Source organism: Bacillus rossius, chromosome 6 (assembly GCF_032445375.1).
Source record: "Bacillus rossius redtenbacheri isolate Brsri chromosome 6, Brsri_v3, whole genome shotgun sequence".
Classification (NCBI taxonomy): Eukaryota; Metazoa; Arthropoda; class Insecta; order Phasmatodea; family Bacillidae; genus Bacillus; species Bacillus rossius.
The window spans coordinates 1,121,796-1,148,310 of NC_086334.1; the positions used below are offsets into that span (position 1 = coordinate 1,121,796).

At 41.9% G+C, this 26,515-nt stretch overlaps 1 protein-coding gene across 3 annotated transcripts; it reads right to left on the reverse strand.

The window, feature by feature from the left end:
- LOC134532459 (uncharacterized) lies at positions 1-25,391 on the reverse strand. 3 transcript variants are annotated; one of them, XM_063368872.1, is made up of 10 exons: positions 24,405-25,391; positions 13,834-13,954; positions 12,572-12,763; positions 11,347-11,522; positions 10,126-10,897; positions 6,426-6,668; positions 5,136-5,347; positions 3,776-3,905; positions 1,762-1,947; positions 1-472 (listed from the first exon to the last, which is right to left on the reverse strand). In XM_063368872.1, exons 2-10 carry the CDS (start codon positions 13,945-13,947, stop codon positions 272-274), a joined length of 2,226 nt encoding a protein of 741 aa, XP_063224942.1. In that variant the 5' UTR covers positions 13,948-13,954; positions 24,405-25,391; the 3' UTR covers positions 1-271. The 3 variants fall into 3 exon arrangements, with proteins under 3 accessions (XP_063224942.1, XP_063224941.1, XP_063224943.1); XM_063368871.1 differs by lacking the exon at positions 24,405-25,391 and adding an exon at positions 15,608-15,786; XM_063368873.1 differs by lacking the exon at positions 24,405-25,391 and adding an exon at positions 15,409-15,779.
- Between the last annotated feature and the right edge of the window lie 1,124 nt (positions 25,392-26,515).

Here is a 26,515-nt window from a genome sequence, read left to right on the forward strand (position 1 = left end):
TTTTTATTTAATATTTTATATTTTGAGTTCATAAAATCTTACAAAAGTAATCTCAGGTGAGTATGCATGATTACCATATAGTGTGTTATTTAACGTGTCATATGATTTATTCCCATATAATAAATAAAAGCTTGTAAAGCTACATACATTTTGTCATGACAGCATTACACATATAATTAATTAAACAAACAGAAATGTAGACAGAACTTAACAGACATCACACAAAAATTTGTAACAAGTTCGCTTGGTGAAGCCGGCGCCTGATCCAGGGCTACAAGTACGCGTTGAGGTCGATGATATTCTGGTACTTGGTGTCGACCTCGCAAGACAAACGCACGATCTCCTCCTCCAGTTCCTTCTTGTGCGCCTCCTTCATGCTCATGCTCTCCCGGAAGGTGTGGTCCATCTGCTCCAGCCTCCTCTTCTCCGCCTCGATCATGTCGCACAGGTTGCGAGAGCGCTGCGTCTCAAACTGCACACACCACACCGAGTCCGCTGCATCCGCCGGAGCCTCAGTGTCTCCTCCCCTCCTTCTGAGCCCGATGTGCCACCACCTCCCCCCTCCCCCTCCTTGCACCTCCACCCTCTACGACCGCCCGTGCTTGCGTGTGTGTGTCGGCCCGCGCCCACCGGTGTGACTCAGTGCTCCGCTCCCAGTTGCCGAGCGAGGATGTAGGGGCAGTGAGTCGCGAGCGCTGCGAGAGGAAGGAGCTTCACTCACCTGTCAGTGATACAGGGGGAAACGGGCCTCGCCACACACGGGCTACGTCACGGCCCTGGGAACAGAGCAGCCGGGTCCACATGCCCGTTATACATGTGGCGGCGCCCTAGGATTCGACGGACACGTCGACCCCCAGTGCGATAGCAAGTTAAACTGAGGAACCAAACTTTATCAGTAATACAAACATGCTCATCACGGACTCTGTAACTTTGTTATGAATCCTGTTTTCATGCGCTTTGCTCTTTGCTGCGCTCCGGTGAGCTGTGGCGCTCCACTCTCGCCTGATGGGTCGTAGCTTGTGGGCGCTGCGGATAACCACATTTTTATTTTGTTCAGTGGAACACGTCCACGGGGAAGGGAGAAACAGCGGCATGTTGTGCCCAGTGCATTTTCAGTGAGTGGTAGATCGTGTATCACATCATTTGCACCAACTTAAAATTTAATTGTTATACTCCAGTGGGCCTGTTGGTCTCCTGAAAGCCGGTGTAATAGTGTATTAGTATGTGATGTCTACCATAGGCATTTTAGCTGTTGGCAGGCATGAAACAAATTTGAATAAAATAAATAAAAAATAGCCTAATATTGCTGATGGAAAAGCCTGATTTGTTAACTGGCTATTAAACCGATGCTGAAGGATAGATAAAAAATAATAGATACTTATACAGGGCTTCTTTACCGTTTGTTCTGAACAACTAAACCTTACAACACCTCCAGATATTGCACATAAAATATTACAGCTTTTACGCATACACAAACAAATGTATGTATGTATGTATGTTTATATATGTGTTTTACATATATGCATATTCCCTGATTGGTGAGAAGTATTGCAGTCAATAAGACATTAAGCTCAATAATATACAATAATTTAATTTAATGTACAGTTAGTCATGCTTATTGCAACACTTTTAAAATCAACCTTCAAAAAGAATCACTGGCTCTTAAAATGGTATTGTCTGATCAGCAGTTCCTTCAAGCACAGGTGCATGAAGGGCATGCATGGAAATGAAACACGTGCCTGTGCTGTCCTGCGAGCTCACCTTCAGGGTGGAACAGGCCTTGCCGACCTGGTCCTTCAGTTCATGGGCCATCGCCGCGTACTTGGCCTCCAGCCTCCGCAGCCGCTGCTTCTCCTTCTGCGTCTCGGGACACTTCCTGCAGCCGTCCACGGCATCGCTGATCTCTCCGAGCACGTGGTCCACTTCCCGGCACGCCGCCAGCACGGCCTGCAACGCACGCTGGCGTGTCACACTTCCGCCCGCGTTCCACTTCACTCGCGGCAGCGTAGCCCGACACAGAGCTCACTGAACCTCTTCCCTCCAGTTAGTCGGGGGCTCCTCCGGTTAAAAAATATATACTTTTAAAATTCTATAAAATGTGTGCACATTTGCAACTTACAAACGTCTTTGTGCTATCTGTATGATTCCCACAAGAGGGCCTACAGAATCTGTGGCCCAAGAGTTTTGCAAGTGCGGTTAACGTCATCACTGTATAAGGTGCTTGCAAGCTGTATACTGAAGTTATTTTTAAATGCATATACAGCCACACGCATGCACATCTGTGTATTTACAAATGTGGCTTGCACCTCACAGGCTGCATGAGGTGGCCCGAACCTCTCGCTGCCCTGGGACTGGGAAAACTCTCGGCGGGCCGTGAAAACCTGCATGTTTGTCGTACATTATAGAATGCCGTTTAAACTTTCAAGAATTAATGTACAATACTTAATATTCATTCAACATCACTGCACATGAAATTTAAAAAAAAAATTAAACTTTTTTACGTGCTGCAAATAAGAATGGTTTCGTGTAAACATGACTTTTCTATTGGCTCAGAAAACTCATTGTCTCTTGTATAAAATTTATAAATAAACTGACTTTAGTCAAAGTGTATTTGTAGACATCCTGTAGGCAAGAGTATAATTGCTATGTGCATGATACATGATTAATGAGTTAATGTCAAAATGAGAGCTACCTTTGTAATGTGTTGCTTGCAAACAATTCCAGCATCAAAACATTACTTCATGCCCAACAACACACAAGCTCCTGACACAAATTCGTAGTTACCATAATTACCCGCAGAAAGTTCGCCCCAGTGTACGGGTCGCACCCTTAATTTTGAGCAGTAATTCTAACATTTTCAGCGTAAGGGTTGCCCTAGAATATGGGTCACACCATTTAAGTGTCTCCAGTAGAATACAAGTGAAGTCTTTATGATCCGGGTCTCAGATTATTGCCGCGTGAGAAGTACGGCACTCATGTCCTTCATCCTTTATGGCCCCCCCCCCCCCCCCCCTCCTGCCACAAGGCCTTAATACTATCTAACAAAGAATACCAACAAAAAATAATACTAGTTTCTATACCAATGTTTCCCTTCCCTTCTATTGTTTCTACCCGTCACCTTCAACAAGAGAGAAAAGACCACAGGTATTTCCTCGTCAGTTCCCTGCGATAAAAACAGCAGTTTTGTGCTGACGGAAATGTTGCACTAGAAAGCATGAGAAATCTCACACAAAAACAATGTTTGGACACAGCTACGTCACAGAAACCTGTCGAGATAGACACGTGATTATCGAGCACGGTGCCAGTTCACGGGCATTTACGATGAGTGAGGTGGGGGGGGGGGGGGGGAGAGAACCATAAACACTGCTGCATGGCCCCTACACATACACACACACACTCTGGCTGGTAATTATTATTATTTCCCGTCTTGCGGAGCCCCCGCCTAATGCCAGACTGCCTCATCACTTACCAGCACAGGCCCGGTGCCACTGACAGGTGGCAGACGTAGCTTAACAGCGCAGTTCATGATGTTTTACATGCTCTGCTGAGAACTTTAATTGAACAATTTATATTTACTCATGACATATTTACTAAAAACCAACACACGCTAGTTATATAAACACATAGTCAACCACAACACTGCTATGTCAATTTGTGTTTACCCAAAATGGAGAACTCGCATATTGATCGCAGTACATTTTCCTGAACAAAAAAATCAGCATAAAATCTGCGATCCATACGCAGGAAAATACGATAGAAGCAATGCAGTACTCACGTTATAATTTTCATAACCCTTTTGAATTTCCTGTTGCAACTCAGCTTTCAGATGTTTTTCCTTTTTGCTAAACTTGCTCTGGTATTTTTTTAGGATTGCAATTTTCTCTTGAACCAGATAGTGCAGGAACCTGTGTACAACCAAGAACAATTCACCTGAATCAAATAAATTTCAATATTTACAACCAGGCAAAAAGAGTTTAGTTCTCTTTCAAAAAATGCAAGCACATATTACTGTGTGTTGTTATCTTTACATATATTTAAACCTCAGGACTGCTCTTTTCGAAGTATTTACTGTTAAAAGACTTATTATTATGTGACTTAAGTAAAGCCATGTAATCTGGAACTATATCATTTTATGTATATAGTGTATTTTTGGGATGAAAAGTACATACTTACAGTGCGAAAAATTTCATCCAAACCTGTTGTATAGTTTCGGACAGTAATCTGCATGTGGAGGTGAGCCAAAAAGTACCCACTTTGTTAAAGCTTCAACTGCTCGGCCCGAACTGTACTGGAGCCTTCCCTGTCACCTGATGTTGCTGATGGATGTACCGTTTCATCGTAGAAGAGCCTTTGGATGTTGCAATTGCAGTTGTACTTGTAGTTATAAAAAAAAGGGGGGTAATGGCAAACAACCAAAGAGTATGAACAAGGGTGTCTGCCACGACACGACAGTTTGGACCGGCCAGACGCTGTTCCCACGCACGGCTCTCAAGCCCACAGTCGTCAGTCCAGCAGTCCACCGTCCTTGCTCACACACAAGACAGTTCCTACTGTTCAGTGCCGACTGATCGTGTGTGGGGGCCTTTAGACTTAACTGCTGCCCAGTACTCTGAAAGGTGATGTGTAACATCTGAAATGGGACAAGGACAGTGTTTAAGTGGGAGTTTACAAGGATACCTGGATAAAACTTACAAACCACTGATGACAGCTACAACGTCGTCCACTAGCCAAAATACAAAAAGGACTTGTTAAGAGATGAAACTTCAATATCCCTTCGGCAGTCAGGAGAAAATAATTGCTTTTAGAAATTGAAATGCATGTGAAATGCATGGGACTTAATTTTTTGAGCAATGGAAAAAAAAATTTATCCAGCAATACCAATTGCAAGAGACTTCATTTTTTCCCCTACCATTGATAACAGTGTTTGTATCCACATCCTGAAGACTGATGACAGATTTGTGTTTCAATTTTCACTCAATTTACTATACTACGCGGTAAAATGTGATATTAACATGTTAGTAGCCACAGTTCTGTACAGTAAATAATAACATATGCAACTCATTGGTTTACTTCAAAACTGTTTCGATTAGTACTTATCCATGCTAGTGTTTAGAGTAGGCTACTGTCAAACCTACCTGTTGACAACTTCAGTGTGGTAGGTTTTCTTAAGGTCCGACATAACCTTTGGGCTTGGCATTCGAAACACTTCGGCCCTCCACTCTAGATCAATATCCTCAGCTCGGAACTGCTCTGTTAAGTCTGGGTGTTGATGCTGATGTTTCTTCTGCTTCTGGTTGGCTGGCAGCGCATCGTGGATGCAGTCCAACTTGGTCATGCGCTTGACAAACTGCAGACACAACTGTGCGTTAAACGTTTGACACTTCTTACTTCACCAGTTCTAGGTAACCACAAAAGACCACAGTGCACCCTGGAATTCAAACAACAAAAAGAATTGGTGCTTTAATGTATTTCAGGTCGGATTTAAATATATATATACATGTTGACGTCCACAGACCCTCTGTGCTTCTGAAGTGTAGGCTTGCCGTTATGAAGCACCGTGTGCTGTGTGTGGGAAGAAGAAAACTCTCTCTCATTGGCGGAGCTCTTTTTTCCCTTCCCGTAAAAGAACTTGAAACTTTAAAAAACAAAAAAAAAAAAATTGCAAAACATAATCTACTTTAATCAACACATTATCTTTGATGTTGGTTCAATTTTATTTTAAAAATTTGTTACATATTTTCTTTTTTTTTTAATGCCATTGTACTACATGTCGTTATTTTACACTTAAGTACTCATAAAATAAATGAAACCATTGTTTTGATAATGCCTTTTCAAGATATCAAAAATGTGTAAAATAGCCATTTGAAGGACTGTTGTTTTACAAGTTGGTTGTAAGGCGCCTAAGGCACCTGTTGAAAAATGATGACTATAACAAACATTTTAATTTAAATTACACAAAATATTTATTAAAAACTCATTTTTTTATTATAAAGCAAATTAAAATTATTTCTGATTTTTATATGAAATAATAAAAAAAATTGACAAAAAAGTTGTTTTTAAGAATCTCTTGAAAAACTAAACTACATGTTAATTCTATGGTCATTCAATAATTTTCTTTGCCGTGGATTCGATTCAGTATACACCAGGATGGCAACCATATTGTCAGTGCAATTCGTATGAAGGTGCTCGATTGAATAGAGTGCGCAACTACATCAGCATGCCACAATTCAAACGTGCCTTAACATCTATTCGCGATCAGTTCAACCCCACCATTAGTGCTGGAAAACTGACGCAACAGGGGCTGGTAGATCCGTGTCTTCAGGTGGAGGCCAACAACGTGAATTGTACCAAACAGATGTGTGCAGCGGAAGTCACGGCTCGCTGGAACACCGTGCGTGTAGTGAAGTGAACACTCCAGCGCTCACCTTGAGCCGCAGACCCAGGAGCTTGTCCCTGAGCAGCCGCAGCAGCCAGAGGGGCCGGGAGTCGGCGGGCAGGGACCTCACCAGGGTCTGGTACCTCACGCCCAGCTGCCTCAGCTGGCTCAGCAGCTCGGGGCCGGGCGGCGCTCGGCCCCTCAGCACCTCGTCCGTGTGCCTCACGAGGCTGTCCAGCCGGCGCAGCAGCTCCCGACGCTCCGCCGCCGCGCCGCGCCGCTCAAACAGCTCCTGCAGGCACGCGTCTCCGCCATCACCGCCTGCCACGGTCCACTCCCCGTCATCCGCGCATGCTACCAAACAACGCAGCACACATGGACGTAGTTATGCAAAAAGGAACCAGTTAAAGTTAATTACAAATTGTAATTCTCCTATTGATGACATAATGTGGGTATAATTTTAATGGTCTAGTATAAAAACTGATATAATAAATAGCGACGGTACGATCAACCTTGTACTATTTTTTTTTATTTTTTTTCAAATAAAATATAATAAAATTGTGGGTTGGTTCCTTTTTGTATAACTACGTCCATATGTAAATCTGTATTTTATTACAAGTGAGCAAATTGTAACTCTACCGACGAGTGTACTGTGTGCGGTATGCAGTAAAACGCACAGGCCTTCTCGGAACTCACGCAGTGTCCAATGAAGCCTCCGAGTACGTACAGTACTGTATCCTTGTTACGAAGCAAGTACCGAGCACTTTCGTGTTTACATTACTGAAATGTATTATGTTAATTACCTATTCAGTATTTTAGCATCATTTAAAAAAATTTTCCTGTTAATTGTAACTTTAACTGTACATAAATTTTTAGATTTTTAAGTTGAAATTAATGTTTCCTTTTTTGTTTCCCATTTTCAGCTCTTTTGCGGATTATCCGCGATTTTCACTATCCGCGGTGGCCCTGCCACTTAATTTCGCGGATAATCGGGAATGTACTGTATTTAGCTTTAGTCATTTCCTGTTTTTGCTCATGATTTATACTGAATTACTGTAGAGTCCTGCTAATCCGCACCCCGCTCGTGCAGATATCCAAGTAATCATGACGGGATTTAAAAAAAATTAATTGACTTATTTTCGTAGGTTAAAAATGTAGGTCTACGCAGGAGCGGACTGAGGGGCAGCAGTGCAGTGACCCAGGCCTGCTCCGTGCCAGGGGTTTCCATTTTTATTTATTTTTGTTTGATTGTGATCTGTTCTAAATATGGACACTGATGGGAAAAATGAAAATTAAATTTTTTCCATGATTTCAATATTCAATTCATGATTTCGTATTAGGGAAAACTTCCAAACATTTTATTGCCACATACAATGGTGCAATTTTACCAAAACTTTGTTATCAAACATTTATAAAACTGACCCTAGGATAATTTATCAGGAAAGAATATTGAATTATCTTAAGATGGATTAGCAAAACTATTCATTTAATTAAGTTTCGGGTTGGGTTAAAAATGTCTGAAAGTGTTAATTATTTAAATCTCCCGGGGAGGGCCTCCGTGAAAGTAAACGGCCCGGCCCACGAAGTCCGGGGCTGCTACTGGGTCTATGTGTACAGCAGTAGGAGAGGGTGTGTGTTTGTCCACCCCGCAAGAGCGAGTAGAGTTTGTGCCACGCACCTATAGAATAATTATTTAATTTATATAATTTGTAATTTTACTTATATTTTAAACCCCTTAGTGTCGTGTTTTCTTTCAGCCTAAATAAGGATGGAGCAGCGCAATGCGTAAACATTTCAGAAAACACCCTGACGCGGGCAGTTTGTTTTTGTAACTTACTGATTACTACAAGTAAATATTATTAATATTTAATAATCAACTGTAATTTATTAATCAGTGCTCGAGAGATTCTGTTAAGTAAATATAAACGGCCTAGCGGTAATTAAACTGCTTCCTGCCGCCATGACACCCAGGGCAGGGCCCAGTCCCTCCTATCCGCTGCCCGGGCAGGACGCATCCTAGGCACCTCGTCGACTTCACCGTTCTACTTCAACTGATCTTTAGCATCCCCCATCATTAATGTTGTTTCAAACCTTTTTTAACTTCAAGGCCTGCCCCGGCTATTAAACTGTTTAATTCATCATTTAAGTCCTGAAGGACTAGGTCTCTAGGCCAGGCCACGTGGCGTCCTGATCCGCCCCTGACCCTGGCATCTCTCGCAACTCATCAGGTAAAGTTTCCTCCCACACCTGTGAGTGCTCGACTGTAACCACGTGGGCTTCCTGCAGAGACCAGGACGTGCGGGACGCCCTGAGAGCCCACCACCGCTCGGCAGTGCTCGGAGCCGGCCGGTGGGGCACAGGGGAGTCGAGCCTAGCCCCCTCCGGGCCACGTGGTGGCACCCATGTCCGCGGTCCACAACGCACCCAGTTGGTTAACCACAACATTTACCTTAAAGCTTAAAAGGCTAATTTATATTTCAATCATAGTATGAATTGAAAGCATAAAATCATGTAGTATACTTAAAGTTTAGAATCAAATGTTTGTAAGTACACATTGTCATAAAACTCTTTTTTTTTAGGATATCATTCACAAACCAAAAAAAAAGTTAGGTTTCCCATTAAAAAAGACCCTGAAAAACTCATGTTTGGCGGATCTTGGGAAAACCGGGTTTTTATCAGTTCATGACTGATGTACTATGACCAAGGCTAAAAATTAACAGTTAGGTAGTCCAAAACTGTCGACTATATGCTTACACGTCTTAGTTCATGTTATGGCTATGAAACTTAAGTTTTTCAAAAACCTTTAAATAAACACTTTTAAATTGTCAAAACTATTTTTAAATTATTAAAAATAGTTAGTATATGAATTTAAAACTATTTCCAAACAATTTATTAACTTGATTTTATAAAATAAGTTAAAATCATGAGGAAAAAGTTATATAAGCAAAATTATTTAGAATTCTTAATTCAAAAATTAAGCACTAGAGTAAATTTATTGGTGCCATCAGCCATTTTCAGATAATAAATAACTAACTTTTACTACTTTGGGAATAAAAACTTAATAACAATAAATACTGAACAAACAAGCACGCACTGAATGCCGCTTACAGCGCTGAAGGCGGTGGTTTCAGCTGAGTCCCTCTGATGGCTCAGTGCTGCACTTTGCCTGTCCCCGTCCAATGCCATTGAACACTTCATTTTGTTTTCAATTATTCATACTAACTGATCACCAACCTCGAATGCCATTGTAATAAACTCAAGTCGCGATTCACGAGACTCTAAAACTTCTAACTTTTGACACTGACAGCCGAAAACATGTGTGTATTTAAAACAGAAGCCTAATTGCTGACACACAGAGAAAGTTAGTACTGATTTCCTAAATCAAGGGTTGTGTTTTTTTTTTCTGTACCTACCAACTTCATGCTCTATGGAAAACAATGTAATTCTTACATAGTAATAAGAGAAAGAGTTGGATGCCTTTTATTTTTATTGGTTATTGAAAATGAGGCTATTTTTTTTTGAGCAACAGAATATTTCTAATGAATTTCATGGTCATTCTTTGAAAAGAATCATTTACTTCTTGTTTATTTCAGCTCATTTAACTCAAGTTGTTACACAAGTTTAAATACCAATACAAGCATTTCATTTACTATTGTTATCAGTTCCTAAGCTAAAACTGCAAAGCCAGGGAAAACCACCAATGAAAGCAACAACACAAATACGAAGTGTTTCTATCAATGCGGACATACTGTAAGATCAGAATCCTCTGCGCTGGCCTCCAACTCGGCAGAGACGCCTCGCGATGAGGCACAGCCCTGCTGACTGCGGACGCTGACCGCGACTGTCGCCCCACTCCTGCTCGTCCCGGGAGCCGAGCTGTGCTGGGACACAGACGTGCTCGACCGGACGCTCACAGCAGGTTCCTTCCCAGCTGCCGGCAGAGAGACATTCCGAGGCCTCTTGTCATCCGTGGACCTCTCCCTGGGAGAGTCCTGTTCCCTGGTGGCTTCGTTCAGGTGGCTGTTCTTCTTCCCGGTCGCCCTGACTTGCAGTACAGTCGGTCTCGAGGCGTCGAGGTTCGCATGCTCCCGGGCCTCGCCCGTCGCAGACGGATCAGCTGCTGTGCGGAGCTCCATCCCGACCTGGAACTTCGATGAAAACGTGGTTTGCTGCGATGAAATGTTAGACATGGTTTTGAAAATCTTCCGCAACGTGTGACCCTTCAACGGCATTCGTTCTCCGGCCGTTTCCAGAGTGGGGGCCCTGTCGGACGGGGCTGAGGCCGTGGATGCCTGAACCACCGGCGGGCGTTCTCGCTGCGTGACCGACGGACCACACGGGGGTTGCGGTTCGGCCGTCCTCTCCCTCCGTGCTTCGGCTGCAACCGTACAGCGCCCTCGTCTGTCAGGTCCGTTACTCTGCTTCGTGCTCTCTCCCTTCCGGCCACGCTCTTCCGAACAACACGCTGAGGACAAGCTTTCTTCTTTGCAGTCGGAGTCCTTGACTTTGGCTGGAGGGGATCTGGAAAACAAACAGCTCTCGTGTTAAATACAGTTACCTGCTAACAGGAAATAAGCCAAATAGCTTAGCTAGCTCATCATCTTTGAAATAACAAGTGGTTAGTCATGTCAGAAAGCCAGCTGATATGGATAATTGTGCATGCTGTTATATCAAAAATTTAGCTACCACATAGGTTAATTGCAGTACAAATATAACTCCGAGCCAAGCTAACACCCTTCTATCTGCCATTACAGAGTAGTCATTTAGTATGCATATACCATCCAATTGAATTTCAATTGAATAACTGTTCTTTATTTTCCATATTTAGTTTTGTTTAACTCAGTGTTTAACTTTTATATCCATTATGATAATTCATGAATTTTTAACAGGTATCTCAAGCTCTGGAAAAAAGGAACGTTTTGTACAAAAATGTGATCTCGGAAGGCATGAAAGGAGGGTAAAACACTCACCCCTGGCTGGGCGTGAGGAACAAGGGCTCCTTGTCTGCCACGCTGATGGCCAGGTAGCTCATGGCCCCCTGGCCGTTCTCCAGGTAGCGCGAGGTCAGGAACAGGCGGCCGTCCTTGGACGAGTGCAGGAGGTCGGCGCCGGTGCCCCGGGCGATGGCCTGCAGCCACGCGGGTTCCTGGGGGCACACACGCCTCGCACCGCGGCTGCCGCGTCCCGTTTCCCCGAGGGATGGTGGATGCACAGGAGAATACAAGATATATTATATCTCCCCCTTCCTTTCCACAATTTATGAAAACATTTGCAAAATATCAATGAAGACGGTATGTTACTGTTTGAGAAGCCATGTCACGTCTGGCTACAACTGTAGACCCATATGTCAGTGTGCTAGTGTCAGTAGTAATGTAAGTTTTTTTTATTTTTATTTTTATTTTTTTATTAAAAAATCATCCTGAATATTTTTTTGCATCCGCACTGTTGCTGAAAGCCGGTGGGTTTTCTCTGGGTGCTCTCGTTTTCTAATGTCACTGCTCTGTTCGCTGCTTCACTCTCAATCCATCGCTAATTACCTCAGTGTCGAGGATCCAAACACTAATCAATCCATTCAATCCAAGTGAGCTCACACAATCTAAAACAGCAGTAACTTTATTTGTTTTGTTGCTAATTGGAATTTTAAAATAATTTCTCTCATGTATAATGAGGTATGGTAAAATATTAAGCACTGTCAATTTTTCATACCTTTTAACATCAATAAAAATTAAGGAAATTTTAAGGAGCCCTTTAAGAGTTTAAATATTTTAAATTAGATATACATATAACTTTTTGCATATATTTTACCATAAGTAAATTTATTATTACTCAAAAAAAATTATTTAAAAAAATTCAGACACAAAAAGAATTTAAAGAGATAAATACCATTGTGAAACACTCACTAAGTGCACGTGCAAAACATTGCTTTGCTGCTAAAGTCCAAAACAAAAATAATAAAGAATGCACACAACATAAAGTGTTTTTAATTTTTGTGCAAATGAAACAAAATGTTTATTAAGAAGTTTTATAAGATCCAAGGTTAAATTCAAGGACATTTAATGGCTTTCACACAGTTAAAATCAAACTAAGGACTTAAGGAAATGAAGGAATTGTACGAACCCTGCGTACAGATACAAAAACTAATAATTTTGTCTTGTAGCTGAGCTGCATATCAGGAATGTTTGATTCTGGTTGTACCTTGGTGGTTGTTTTCTCGGGCGGGAAGACTTCGGCGGGGGGCCTGAGCTTGCCGGCAGGCGGCGGTGTCGAGAAGGGGGTCTTGAGGGCCCCTTCTTGCATCTGCAGGACTAGGTTGAACATGTACACGTTCCGCACCTTCTTGGAGGCTCCCCCCACGGCCGGCTGGGCTCCGAGCTTGTGCAGCCACGCCTGCCACACGACCGCGTGATCGTTACACACACGGTGTCGATGGTGTATTATAACAGTTTAATTTAGACTACTTACACCTAGTTTTTCTTACAAATGTGCAATATGTGCACCTTAAGTTATACAGCACACGTCCGGAGTAATGGAAGCAACAGCCTCTTCAACTCTCCGTCTCAACTCTGGCAAATCATTAGGTAAAGACGGAACGTAGACACTATCTTTTGTAATAAAGCCCCAAAGGAAAACAATTTGCATGGCGTTATGTCAGATGAAAGTGGAGGCCAGCAAAGAAGAGCTCTGTTGTCTTGACCATCGCGACCAATCCAAAGGTATGGGGCTTCGACGTCCAGCCACTCTTGTACAAATGAAACACACGAAGAAGGATGAACTGAAATTACAGATTCACTCTTAGCAAATTGCAGAACACAAATGCTTTACGCTCAGTAGTCGCAGTTTTGTAAAGGTTGCGCCTCAAGCGAGAAAACAACAAAGCAGTACTCGCACATGCACTTATCTAAAACTGTTTGAGTTACTCTTTAATTGTGACCTTGAACCAACACTCTACAATACCTACAGTTGATACTATTGAAATTTATAACTGGGACATTATTTTATTACATACTGTATTTCAGTAATAATTATGCTTTGATCATTTTATACATTGGCAATAAAAACAATTTTTGTTCGGAAATAAGCCTACCTGGAATTTAGGCAGAATGTAGGCTACATTTCCAACACCAAAAAACTAGGTTTTTATTACTGTAACAGTAAGAAATGTATTATTTAATAATTTTAAGATTATTTATAAAATTGTGTAAGATCTGTTGTTATTATTATGGTTGCTTATTTACAAAAGAATTTACAAATAAATTAATTGGAACAAAAAAATTGAAGTAGAAATGCTACACTGACCATTTTGCTACATCATAGCCATAACATCTTGTACATATCTTTAAAGGATTCTTGCTGATATTTGTTTAGGCATTAAGTAACAGAAGATTAAGAATTATTTCCTAAAAATCTGTTCAACAATATACCCAATAATAGTGCAGCACTGACGATTGCTAACTTACCCGACACAGTGGCTCTTCGTGCGCCCGAACATGTTGCAACGCTGCTGTGGCGAACGACAGATATAAAACAAAGCACTCGTCAAGTTTTGCTTCCGACTGCTCTGGTTGGCTCATTGTCACACTGCAAACAACATCAAAACTCATTTGCTCTCTATAACTTTTATTTTCTCCAAAAACATCTGTGGTTTGTCCGAGTGGACTGCTTTACATTTTACTTAAGGGGGTATTTCCCACCCCAGGTCGTGATTTTACTTCAGGGGGTACGAGGTTCAGGTGCATCAAACACTCAAGAAATAATATTAAAAAGTATGATAATGCAAATATATTTGAATTATACTCTACAAGTTTACATTTTTTTGGAAACTGCATATTAAGAGGTTCTTATCATTTTGGATTATTTACAAATTGTATTTATTACAGAGACTAGAGGAACTATCACACGATGGAAGTTTCCTTGGAAGGTCTTCAACGGCAGCTGGTATGGATGGTTGTGTGAAATATTAGCAAGGTGTTGGCTATTTTCATTGAAGTTTTTGTAATCGGTAGTATTTTAAATTCTGTGGAAGGTTTCAAACAGGGTGAAAATTTTATCCAATCAGAATGAAGTGGTAGTGTGCCTCTAGTGTTAACAACAGTAATCTGTTTTGGAGGGATTGATGTTACCTTGATTATTGATTTGAAACTTGATGAACATGTGGTCTGTTGAAGTGTTACAGCGTTATGCGAAAATTATGTTTGTACACTAAAAAAGTATCAACTATCATCATGAAACCATTTCCAGCGAGGCCTACACCAGTCACAATTCTGCGTTAGACAGTTTCTTCCATGAAACAGACATACCTTCTGCCCTGGCAGCTTCTAGCTATCATCGTGTGACACGGGCCTATGGCTGGCTTGCAAAGACTGGTAAGAAAAATCCAAGCAAATTTTTTTAGTTTATTCAAATGCGTGAACTTTGCTTTGCAAATCTCAACCACATACTTGTAATGACTATGCAAGCCAGCCTAACAGGGCGACCACATAAATCTGCACTAAAATTTCCCCGAATTTTCAAAACCAAAATTTCAAATTTCCCTTTATAAATTTTTTTTAAATAATTTATTTAGCTTGCAATATTTTGAAAGATATAATGAAAATACAGCTTCCACCATTTCCATGGCTGGCCTAGAATTATATTTAAAAAAATTAAAATTCAGATACAACCCGGGCCGGGCAAACCGAGCAACCGGCCAAATTATTTGCTACTAGGACCTTGGTTTCTTTGATGGTTCTGTGCCCAAGTAGAAGTCATAAATGTTAATGGGTGACTAAACATTCAGATATTCATTTGAGTGTCGTTCCATAAATATTTGCTAGTCAAGGTTGAGATATTGTGCTGAATGTTCAGGCCAGCTCACACTAGATTTGATAAGTTTTTAGCTTAGTGCTTGTAATCTAAACAGTAATGTAGAAATAGGTCCTCTACACTCAGAAGAGAATACATGTTATTTTTATTCATTGTTGAAAATGACTCTGTATTCTAGTTCTGAGAATTAAAGAAAGCACAATAACACTTATTAATTATTCACAAAACACCTATTGCAGCTTGTACACCACCAGCAAGTTTTGCAGATTGTCATAGTAGTTCACATGTACACAGCCTACAAGGAAATTCACTCAGAAACTTCTAATAAAAGTTATAGAAGCTGTAGAACAGGGGACAACTGCCAATTAAGATGTGAAAATCTTGGCTTAACCAGTATGTATGTACAAGTAAATATTGTGGTGACAGTACTTATTCTCAGTAGAATCAGTTAATAAGAAGTCTTCTTTTTTGGAAGAATCTGCAACACATTCTCATGTTTATTGTCTAGTTTTTTTTTTTCACAGAAATGAAAATAAATAAATAAATTTATACTCTGCACCACAATAAACAATTAAAAAAACAACAGTGATGTTTCTTCACTATACCATAGAGGTTGTACACAACAATTTCAAACCCACTTTGAAAATATTTTACATTACCTATCTCAACTCTCCAAATAGAAAACTAAACTGCCAAATGTTCAAGTATTCCATTTCAGAATTTAATAACACTGAAAATACTACCTCAGAGCCTGCAAAGTTGATTTTCTGCTGTGATATTTCATTTGAAATGCTTTTAAAATGTTAATAAAAAAAATAATAATAAATTTAAAAAATTTTAAGTGTGTTGACTGGATTCAATGTGTGTTACATAGTTGTGTACAATAGGATAATACCTGTTTTTTTAAATATATTAAGTGTTCTCATAGGGCAGTGTTATTTTTAAATAACTGTCAGCTGTAAATGTTACTGCATGTACAACATTAACATGCTATCCGGAGTACCTGGGCCACCAAATGCTTCAAGGATATTGACCCGGGAATACATGGACAGATGTTAGCAGTCAATTTTAGGTTTCCTTACTTAACAATAGTAGAAACCTATTGTTGTGGCAACTGTGTTCATCTGCCTGTGTGTTCGTTTATCATAGGCTTGTAGTTCTTATAAGAGACAGAGAATAAAAAGGTCTTATTTCCACGGAATATGTACTGCTTTGACCCAACCCCACAAAACTCTTTTAAAATTTTATAAAATTCTTCGGTGTATTCATTCACGTAAAATAAAAGTTTAAAAAAAAAAGTTTTTATTCGGACATGTGATGTACTGTTGAAAAAAAAACATTAAGAATAAAATGACTAATTTTTATTGTTGTTATTATTATTGTGGTACATTACAACAATCTACACGAATAAAAGATTTAATTTGTCTGTGTTTGTGCAACGCAGGGATGGTGAGACTTACGGCTGTGGAATTTGACACGTGGGTCTTCCACTTTGCACCTCCAAGCAGTGGCGTAGCCAGGATTTGTATATGGGGGGTGTTAAGAAGCATGCCCCCCAGGAAAATTTGGATATTAAGTTGTAAAATAGTGCTATTTTAGCAGTTTTCTGTACTTAAATTTAAATATTGTACTGGTAAAAATTTTATTAATTTTAATATGAAATTTTTTATGAGTGATGAATAAGAAATTAATTAAAGATTCGGTGCTAAGGGGGGGGGGGGGGGTTTGAACCCCTAAAAACCCCCCCTGGCTATGCCACTGCCTCCAAGAAGATATTTTTGAAATTCAATTAAGCTTTTTTTAATTTTAATAATTTTAGTGATTTGCAAACACCTTGAAGTGGTCGGTGCGCGTCACTTGAACTTCGCGCCGCGCGGCGGACTTCGGCGCTCCTTCCCTTCCTACCTTCCCCCCCCTCTCTGCGTCCAGTGCTGTGTTTTGTCTTCCCCTCGTGAGGTGTCCGCGCATGCGCGTGGCGCCCTCTTGCTAAATTAAAACTAGGTGTAATGCCTTGAAGGCTCTTCTTGTTGGTTAGCACACAGTCGGTGCTGGTCGTGACTTAAGCATGTAGTCAGATACTTGCTTTAGAGAGAGAGTGTGACAGCGGGGAGAATGCACGTAAGTGTTGTAAGGTGGTGACCCTTACAGTAATGTAATCGGTATTTGGTAATAGCTGCACTATAAATTCTTATTTCGGCCGTCACCGTCTAAATTCTATTTGGCACCTATTGTTTTCCTTGATCATTTTTTGTATTAATACCATGCATAGTTTGTTTGACGTTTCTCCCCGTCTGGTCTACAGTCTTCGTTAGGACATGTTTTTACGTAATGTATTTAATGTATTAATTTGTGAATTTTCCTTTTATATCATGCTTTATCATGCTTTACAGTAAGCTTATACCGCCTAGTGTAGGTTAGGCCGCGGTCGCCTGCATGTTCATTTGACGTTTTTGTATTCTCTAATGAGGCATGTCAGTGTTCATTCCTTGTGTGTAAGCGTTAATATTTAATTGTAAAATTTCTTTCCATCAAGTATTTATCAAGTTAATTTTATGTATTCTATCAAGCATTTAATCCTAAAGAAAATATAGATATGCGTTCACGTATTTTGCCGTGGCATGTGTACTAGCACTATCAGTATTAAGCAAGTATTAATTATATGTGAAAGAATGATGTATTTGTATGATAACCACGTGAGGCCTTTGCCCATGATTAAACGAACTAAGTTAATGTAACTATTTGCTACTTCAACCTTTGCATCCATCCTTGGCTATAATTGTTAGATTACCTCTTTGAAAACCTTTTATTCAGCATAATTTATTCAGTATTTTTAGGATAGTGTTACACGCAGTTGAAGGTTCACGTGAATGTACTTCACCTGTTTACACTGTCCCATGAAGCTCATGGAAGCCTTCAACTGCGCAACTCTGCTTGTGTTATGCTGACTATTAAAGTTTTTGTTTTTCTCTTTTGTCTTGCATGCACCATGGGGTCACCGGTCACGGGATGGGTGTATCGTCTGCGCCGTGACGAGCTGGTTCAAATCCTCTCCGAGGAGGGCGTTTCCTTCGAGGAGGGCGCTACTGTTGCTGTTTTGAGGAGCCTACTCGTCCAGCATGTTCGTAACTCCTGGGAATCAGCTGATGAGGTACCGTCTCGGCAGTTCCCACCCCCTTCTGGCCCCGCCTTGAACTCAAAATTTAACACAAAAATATTTTTTTCTAACCTTAAGCTTCTTCCTCGGCTTGATAGCTGCGAGCCACGAGCTGTTTTGGATTTTTTAAGTGCAGCATCACGTCTTGAAGGGCTGAAATTAGTTAGTGAGGCAGAATTGTTAAAGGCCCTGCTGAGTCTCTGTGGAGCCGCATTTTTGCAATTACTTACTGACGCAATTACTCAGAATCTTTCTTTTGCTCAGTTCAAAAGCTCAGTTTTGCAATTTGCCTGTCCTCCACGTGTGCTTGAGAGCTGTAAACGAGACTTAGTATTTAGGTTTCAATTGCCTAACGAGCCCACTCTTCAGTTCATTAATTCCGTGGCCAATTATGCGGCCGTTCTTAATTTAAACCTCACAGAAACTGAGTTAGTACAAACTATATTAGGGAATGTCTCTCCGCTTGTGCTTCAACATAGCGCCATGCTTAGTCCTCCCACAACTTTGAATGCTTTACGCAAGTGGAGCTCTGAAGTGGAGAATCGCTTGCTCGCTGTTAGAAAATATAAGGAGGAATTCCCCATTTCATCTACATCGCGGTTTTATAAGCCTACAAACTTAGAATTTCAGCCTGCTGTGAATGTTTATTCTCAGTCTGCTGGTGCTACGCGCGCGCCGCAGCTCGTTGATTGTGCGGCTAGTGTAACCGAGCCCCTTGTCGGCTCCGGCCGCGCTACCGACAGGCGCCCCCCTCCCACTAATGCGCCCGACCTTAAGGCCAGCCGGTCTAGGTGTGCCAACTGCGGAAAGTTCGGTCACGCGGTGTCTGAGTGCACGCAGCCCGCTGTGAGCCGCGATTTACGCAAATGCTTTAGGTGCAACCGCGCAGGGCACTATAGGGATCAGTGTCCGGGAAACGGGCCCCGATCAGGGCGTATGAGCGGTCGCCGCGATCGTCGTCAGAGAAAAGCCGCCTTTCATAAATTTTACAATTTTGTTCATGTTAATTTGTTTAGTGATATTGTCCCGGCTTTAGTGGATTCCGGAGCCACTCGTTCTTTGTTGAGTGCTGATTTTTTTGATTCCTTATGTAATAAATTACCTGCATTGCAGAGCCGTGTGACTACGTGCCCTGACGTCATTATTTGTGTAGCTAACGGAGAAGTAGTACGCGCTAACAGGACAGTTGAGCTTCACATTAAAATTGCCGGATTTTCCTGGAACTGGCATTTTTACATTATTCCTGGTTTGTGTCATTCACTTATCCTTGGTCTGGATTTTCTGGGGAAAACTCGTTGTTTGATTGACGTGGCTAATCAGCATCTTGTTTTTGGCTTTCACCCTTCATTAAAAATTAAATTAATTCCGCAGAATGCCGCCCCTGAAGTCATGTCTTGTCCTGACATGAGTGACGTGACCTTCAGAGACTCTCTGATTTCGGACGTTTTCAGTCGTTATCCTGACGTAATAAACAGTCGTATAGGTAGGTGTGATGTATTGCCCTACAAGTTTTATTTAAAGGATCGCACGCCTGTTAAGGCCAAAGGCCACAGAGTATCACCCCCTAAACTACAAAAAATGAAGATTATTGTCGATCGCCTCATGGAAGCTGGGGTCATTGCCCCATCTATTTCTGATTTTAGCTCGCCTACTTTTCTAGTTCCTAAAAAGGAGGCTGGAGAATTTCGCTTGGTTCACAACTTCAAATCTCTAAATGATAAGGTCATTCAGGACTCTTACGAATTACCGACGGTAGAGAGCGCTCTACAACACCTAGGAGAGGCAGCCATTTTTTCCGTCATCGATTTGAACGCCAGTTTCCATCAAATCCTCTTGCATCCTGATTGCCGTAAATACACCGCATTTTCTACCCCTTGGGGACAATTTCAGTTCAATAGGGTGCCCATGGGAGTTTCTTTTGGTAGTCAGGCCATGAGCCGCGTGCTGGACCATATTCTTTCTGATTTGAAGTATAAATTTGTCTTTAACTATATTGATGATATTATTGTTTATAGCGCTAGCTTAGAAGAGCACAAACAACATCTAACTCAGGTGTTTGACCGTCTTCGAGCGGCTGGGTTAACTGTTAATCCTGACAAACTTTGTTTGGCCCAGGACCATGTTAAGTTCCTTGGTTACATTATTTCTAAGGGAAAGCTCATTATGGACCCTGACAAGGTTTTACCCATAGTTAATTTTCCGCCCCCTAAAAACGTCAAGGGAATTCAGAGATTCCTAGGCATGACAGGTTACTATGCACGCTTTATACCGGACTATGCTGCGGTCTGTGGTCCGTTGAATAAGCTGCGCAAGAAAAACACAGCCTTTGAATGGGGTGACGCGCAACAGAAAGCCTTTGATAATCTTAAGGCCCTTGTCTCTTCTCCTCCCGTTTTGATCCTTCCGGATTTTCAGCGTAGGTTCGCACTTCAGGTCGATGCGTCTAGTATTGCTCTAGGAGCCGTCTTAGGTCACCTCGAAAATGATAGATTACGCCCCATAGCTTATGCTAGCCGATCGTTGACAGACGGAGAAAGGCGTCTCGGTGTGTATGAGAAGGAGGCGCTTGCATGCTTGTTCGGCGTTGAGAAGTTCGCCTCGTACCTGGACTGTCAGGAATTTGACCTGTACACTGACAATCAGGCACTTAGCTGGTTATTTAACCATCCTAACCAGCTAGGGAAATTAGGGCGCTGGGTGTTACGGCTGTCCCGTTTTAACTTTAAGCTACACCATCTTAAGGGTAGTGACAATGTGGTCGCTGACACGTTGTCACGGATGTTTACCCCTGAGGAGTTTGACACCAGTGCCTTGCCAGTATCCTGTTCTGAGCCGATTAGTGCCGCGGTGTGCAAGGTCTTCCCAGAGTCTTTTCTTAGTATCCGTGATTGTCAGAATGATGACCCGCTGTGCGTTCACATACGCAGGGATTTGCATCATGGCACTGTTACGCCCTACGTAGAGGAACAAGGTGTAATTTATTACACAGGGAAATCAGGCAAGCAGAGGAAGGCAGTGGTCCCTGCCTCCCTTCGTCCGATGGTTCTTAAATACTTTCATGACTCATTGTTGGGTGCTCACTTGGGTATCGAAAAAACGTTCCGCCGCATCAGCGCGCATCTGGCATGGCCCGAACTACGTGCAGACGTGCGTCACCACGTGAGGTCCTGTGTTGACTGCCAGGTTTCTAAACCCCCGCAATGTGCCAAGGTTGGCCTGTATTGTGCGGATCCCCCGGTTGCTCCATGGCACGTTCTGCATATGGATATTTTTGGCCCCCTTACACGCTCCAAAAAGGGAAATATTTGCATTCTAGTGGTTCTGGACATCTTTTCCAAATTTGTGTTACTACTCCCCTTAAAAAATATGAAGGCGACTAGTATTGTTAAAGCCTTAAGAGAGCAAGTGTGGAAATTTTTTGGTGCTCCTGCTATGATAACCTGTGATAATGCCCGTTACTTCCGGTCTGTATTATTTAAGGATATGTGTTTTGAATGGGCTATTAAACCCATTTACAGTAGTCCCTATTGCCCCCAGGGTAATCAGTCTGAACGTGTAAACAAGGTGCTTAAAGCCACTCTAACTGCTTATTACAGGGATGACCAGTCATTGTGGGACAGTGACCTTGAATTCATCAACGTGGCGTTTAATTCTGCTGTCCATATGGCGACAGGGTTTCCCCCTTCCATCCCCTTCATGGGCCGTGAGTTGACCCATCCTTTGCTTAACTCCTGGGGACTGCCGCCTCTGGAACTCGCGTCTGACAGTGATTCCCTGGAGGCCATGCTTGACGATGTGAGTTGTAATCTTAAGAAGGCCCGCGAGGCTGTAGCCGCCTCTTATAACGCTACGCGGAGACCTCATGGTTTTGCTGTTAATGACTTGGTTCTCTTAAAGAATTTTAAATTGCCAAAACTGGCTGATAATGTTAATTCAAAATTGATTTCTGCTTTTGTTGGGCCATTTGTAATTGATAAATTTTTGGGAGACAACACGGTCCTATTGCGTAACCCTTCTGGTAATAGAAAATATAAAAAGGCCCATGTGGGTCAATTAAAGAAATTTCATCAATAATTTTTTTTTTTTCCTTTTTTGGACTTAGTTTTTTTTGTTGTTGTTTGGGTGTTCGTGTTTCCTTCTCTTTTTTTTTTTTTTTTCCTTTCCTCCCACCGATGCTCCCGCCACGCCCAGAAGAGGACTTCGCGCCGCAGCGCACCCGACGCTCCTCGCCCTGCCCGAGATAGCGTGACCGCAGCCGCCCGCCGGGTTCGTCGTGTCTGCAAGGTCACTTGCTTGCTGGGACGTTGGTCGCCGTCACGTCACCGATGAGGAGCGGTGGCATGGAGTCGCCACCGTCTCCTGCCGGTGAGGGGCCGTGACGCGTGCGGAGACTGACTCTCCTGCAGCGGCCGCTTCGGACGGCCCTGCCTGCCAGGCGTCGAGCGTGGGCAGGCGGTGGGGACGCCCGCCGTTCTCGCCCTGGGTTCGCGCTGGGTGAAGGCATGCTGTTCCTGCTACTCTGGGATGAAGAAGATGCTGTCCGATTTTGGATTTATCAGGGACGTCCCGTACTCTAAACTTTCTCTTCAGCGCTGAAGTTTTTATTTCAGTGGAAACGCTGAAGAGTCTTTATTTCAGTGGAAACGCTGAAGACACTTTATTTCTGTGGATACACTGAGAATCCTTGCTAGGTGTCCTACACGGAAAATTATGCCAGTCATGAACTCACTTCAAGAAATTGTTATTTAGAAACATTGGTTGTATTTGTATACACATAGAAATGTGTTGAACTCACTTCAAGAAATTGTTATTTAGAAACATTGTTTGTATTTGTATACACAGAGAAATGTGTTGAACTCACTTCAAGAAATCGTCAGTTAGATACACTTTTGTTATTGTACACACATAGAATTGTGTTGACTTGACATTTGAGTTACTTCAAGAGTGTTGTGACCGGACCTGCAGTTCCTCGCGTCCTTGTGACTTGGTTGGCGAGGCTCGCGGTTGCGTTCGTCAAGGGTGGGGGAGTTGAAGTGGTCGGTGCGCGTCACTTGAACTTCGCGCCGCGCGGCGGACTTCGGCGCTCCTTCCCTTCCTACCTTCCCCCCCCTCTCTGCGTCCAGTGCTGTGTTTTGTCTTCCCCTCGTGAGGTGTCCGCGCATGCGCGTGGCGCCCTCTTGCTTAATTAAAACTAGGTGTAATGCCTTGAAGGCTCTTCTTGTTGGTTAGCACACAGTCGGTGCTGGTCGTGACTTAAGCATGTAGTCAGATACTTGCTTTAGAGAGAGAGTGTGACAGCGGGGAGAATGCACGTAAGTGTTGTAAGGTGGTGACCCTTACAGTAATGTAATCGGTATTTGGTAATAGCTGCACTATAAATTCTTATTTCGGCCGTCACCGTCTAAATTCTATTTGGCACCTATTGTTTTCCTTGATCATTTTTTGTATTAATACCATGCATAGTTTGTTTGACGTTTCTCCCCGTCTGGTCTACAGTCTTCGTTAGGACATGTTTTTACGTAATGTATTTAATGTATTAATTTGTGAATTTTCCTTTTATATCATGCTTTATCATGCTTTACAGTAAGCTTATACCGCCTAGTGTAGGTTAGGCCGCGGTCGCCTGCATGTTCATTTGACGTTTTTGTATTCTCTAATGAGGCATGTCAGTGTTCATTCCTTGTGTGTAAGCGTTAATACTTAATTGTAAAATTTCTTTCCATCAAGTATTTATCAAGTTAATTTTATGTATTCTATCAAGCATTTAATCCTAAAGAAAATATAGATATGCGTTCACGTATTTTGCCGTGGCATGTGTACTAGCACTATCAGTATTAAGCAAGTATTAATTATATGTGAAAGAATGATGTATTTGTATGATAACCACGTGAGGCCTTTGCCCATGATTAAACGAACTAAGTTAATGTAACTATTTGCTACTTCAACCTTTGCATCCATCCTTGGCTATAATTGTTAGATTACCTCTTTGAAAACCTTTTATTCAGCATAATTTATTCAGTATTTTTAGGATAGTGTTACACGCAGTTGAAGGTTCACGTGAATGTACTTCACCTGTTTACACTGTCCCATGAAGCTCATGGAAGCCTTCAACCTTTTCCTGATAATCTCCTTGGCAACTGCTGCTGCACTGATGCTCTCTTCATCTCCTGACAACAGCTGTCACTGCAGGCTCCGTGCACGGGTCTGGCGCTGCGCAGTGTTTCACTAGCTAGCAGCTTGCAGGACCGTCACGAGTCGCGACCCATTGATCCCCGGGACACGGACTGCATGTGTGGTGTAGATACTACATGTGCTTTCCTGCTGATTGAAAATATCATCATTAGTGATATGTACTGTTGAAATTAAAAACCATATGCATTAGTGCACGTCTGAATAATGTCAAAGAAGTAAACAGAGGTGACTTGTCTGTATCAAAATCAAAAGTTATTCAGCAAATGTCTGTTTCACTTCCACCCTACCAAGTACAAGTAACTCTTGTGTTAAGTAATTTATCTTTGTGCATTTATATTTCACTGTTATGTTTTTTTCGTTTATTCATTCATTATTCTGTTTTCATAAATTGACAACAAAAGAAATATTATAAGTATAAAATGTTGTAGCCTCGCAGGACTTTGAAACTGCTGTAAACACGTTGCTGCAGCTCTTTATTATGTTAACAATGAACATATTAGTTCAAAAACCTACATCCTACAAACTTGGGAAAACTATGTTCGACCAGAGCTGTTAAAGGAAATTATTCTAAGGGAAAGTGAATAAATGACATATCTCCAAAGAAAGATCTAAAAATTCTGTACTTGCTTCTACTTCAGAATTAGATGCCACTGCTGAAATTCCATGTCCTTTGCCTCAAATATTGCAAGCAGAAAACAGCACAGGAGTATAGGGTAATTAATTTTTAGTAGAATCAATGGAAAGTTCGGTGTTACTAGACGAGTGTAGAAATATAACTACAGAAATTTTATGAAATCAGAGTAACTGTTTGACAAAAAAAGGGGGTTGTCTGTAAAGTCTGTTTACGGACGATAATTTTACGTGATAATGTCATAAGAAAACATTGATGAAAAATTACCTACTTTTTAATTTTCAAATATTATTTACAGTTTTTGCAAATTTAATTTAAATAATTTGTTTAAATATAATCACGAACAATTTGTTAAAAAGCCCGCCTTAACCTGTTTGATATTATAGAAGATTTTCTCGCAAGGTGGTTGGCCGGTTCTTGCACGCACGGCTCAGGTGGAACGTGACAATGTTTCGTGCGTGCAGCCGGCGTTCATCGATTCATAAGACGTTATCACGTCAAAAAATTAGCTTTCGGTCTATTTAATGAAGAGGAACAGACATATTACAAAAACTATGCGTGTTTTGTAAAGCGAAAGCACTTAACATTTCTGTAACATCAGCAGGCAGATTGTCCGGAATGGTTCCATTAGAAAAAAAACTAAGCATCTCGGCAAGCAGAGAAAATTTTCACTCATTAGTAACTTATTTTTTGGTGAATTCTCATTAAATTTAAGTTGGTGTTGGTAATGTGAAAGTTGGTGTTGGTAATGTGAAGTATGGAAAATATATGAAATCTGAAGGCATAGCCAATTATCAAAGAAAATATTATATGACAAGTACACAATTAAGACTGATACCTAGTTCATGGATTTTTAGAAGCTCCAACGGTATTGAAGTTTGTGGAGGCAGGGCTGAAAGATTATTAGAAGTTGTCGTCCTTTCGGCCCTATGTCCCTTGGTCCCCGTCGAAGATTGCCCTGAGAACTCGTTCAGTTGCCCGCGTAGCTCCAACCGGAGAGTGGTGAGTACAGGAATAAGTGGGACAGGGAAAGGATTTCGGGGAAATTGGAGGTACTGGCGAAGGCGGTAGGAAAAAGTACGTCTTGTCCGTTTCCGTGAGCGGGGTTTATTAACGGAAGCCCTATCGCAGCCTGGCCGACCACGTCGCAAGACGGACGTTTCTCCCGAGCCGCGACCCGGACTCCCTAATTACAAACATGATGAAAATGGGTCTTGTAGGGCGGTTGAAGGCGGCCACGTGATGTGCTCAGGTAATCGCAAAACTCGACCGTACGTGACGTGTTACTTCTAGCGGAGCGGCGCGGCGCGACGCAGGGCTGAACCGCGCGGCAGCTGGGCGGCGACTGACACTCCGCCCG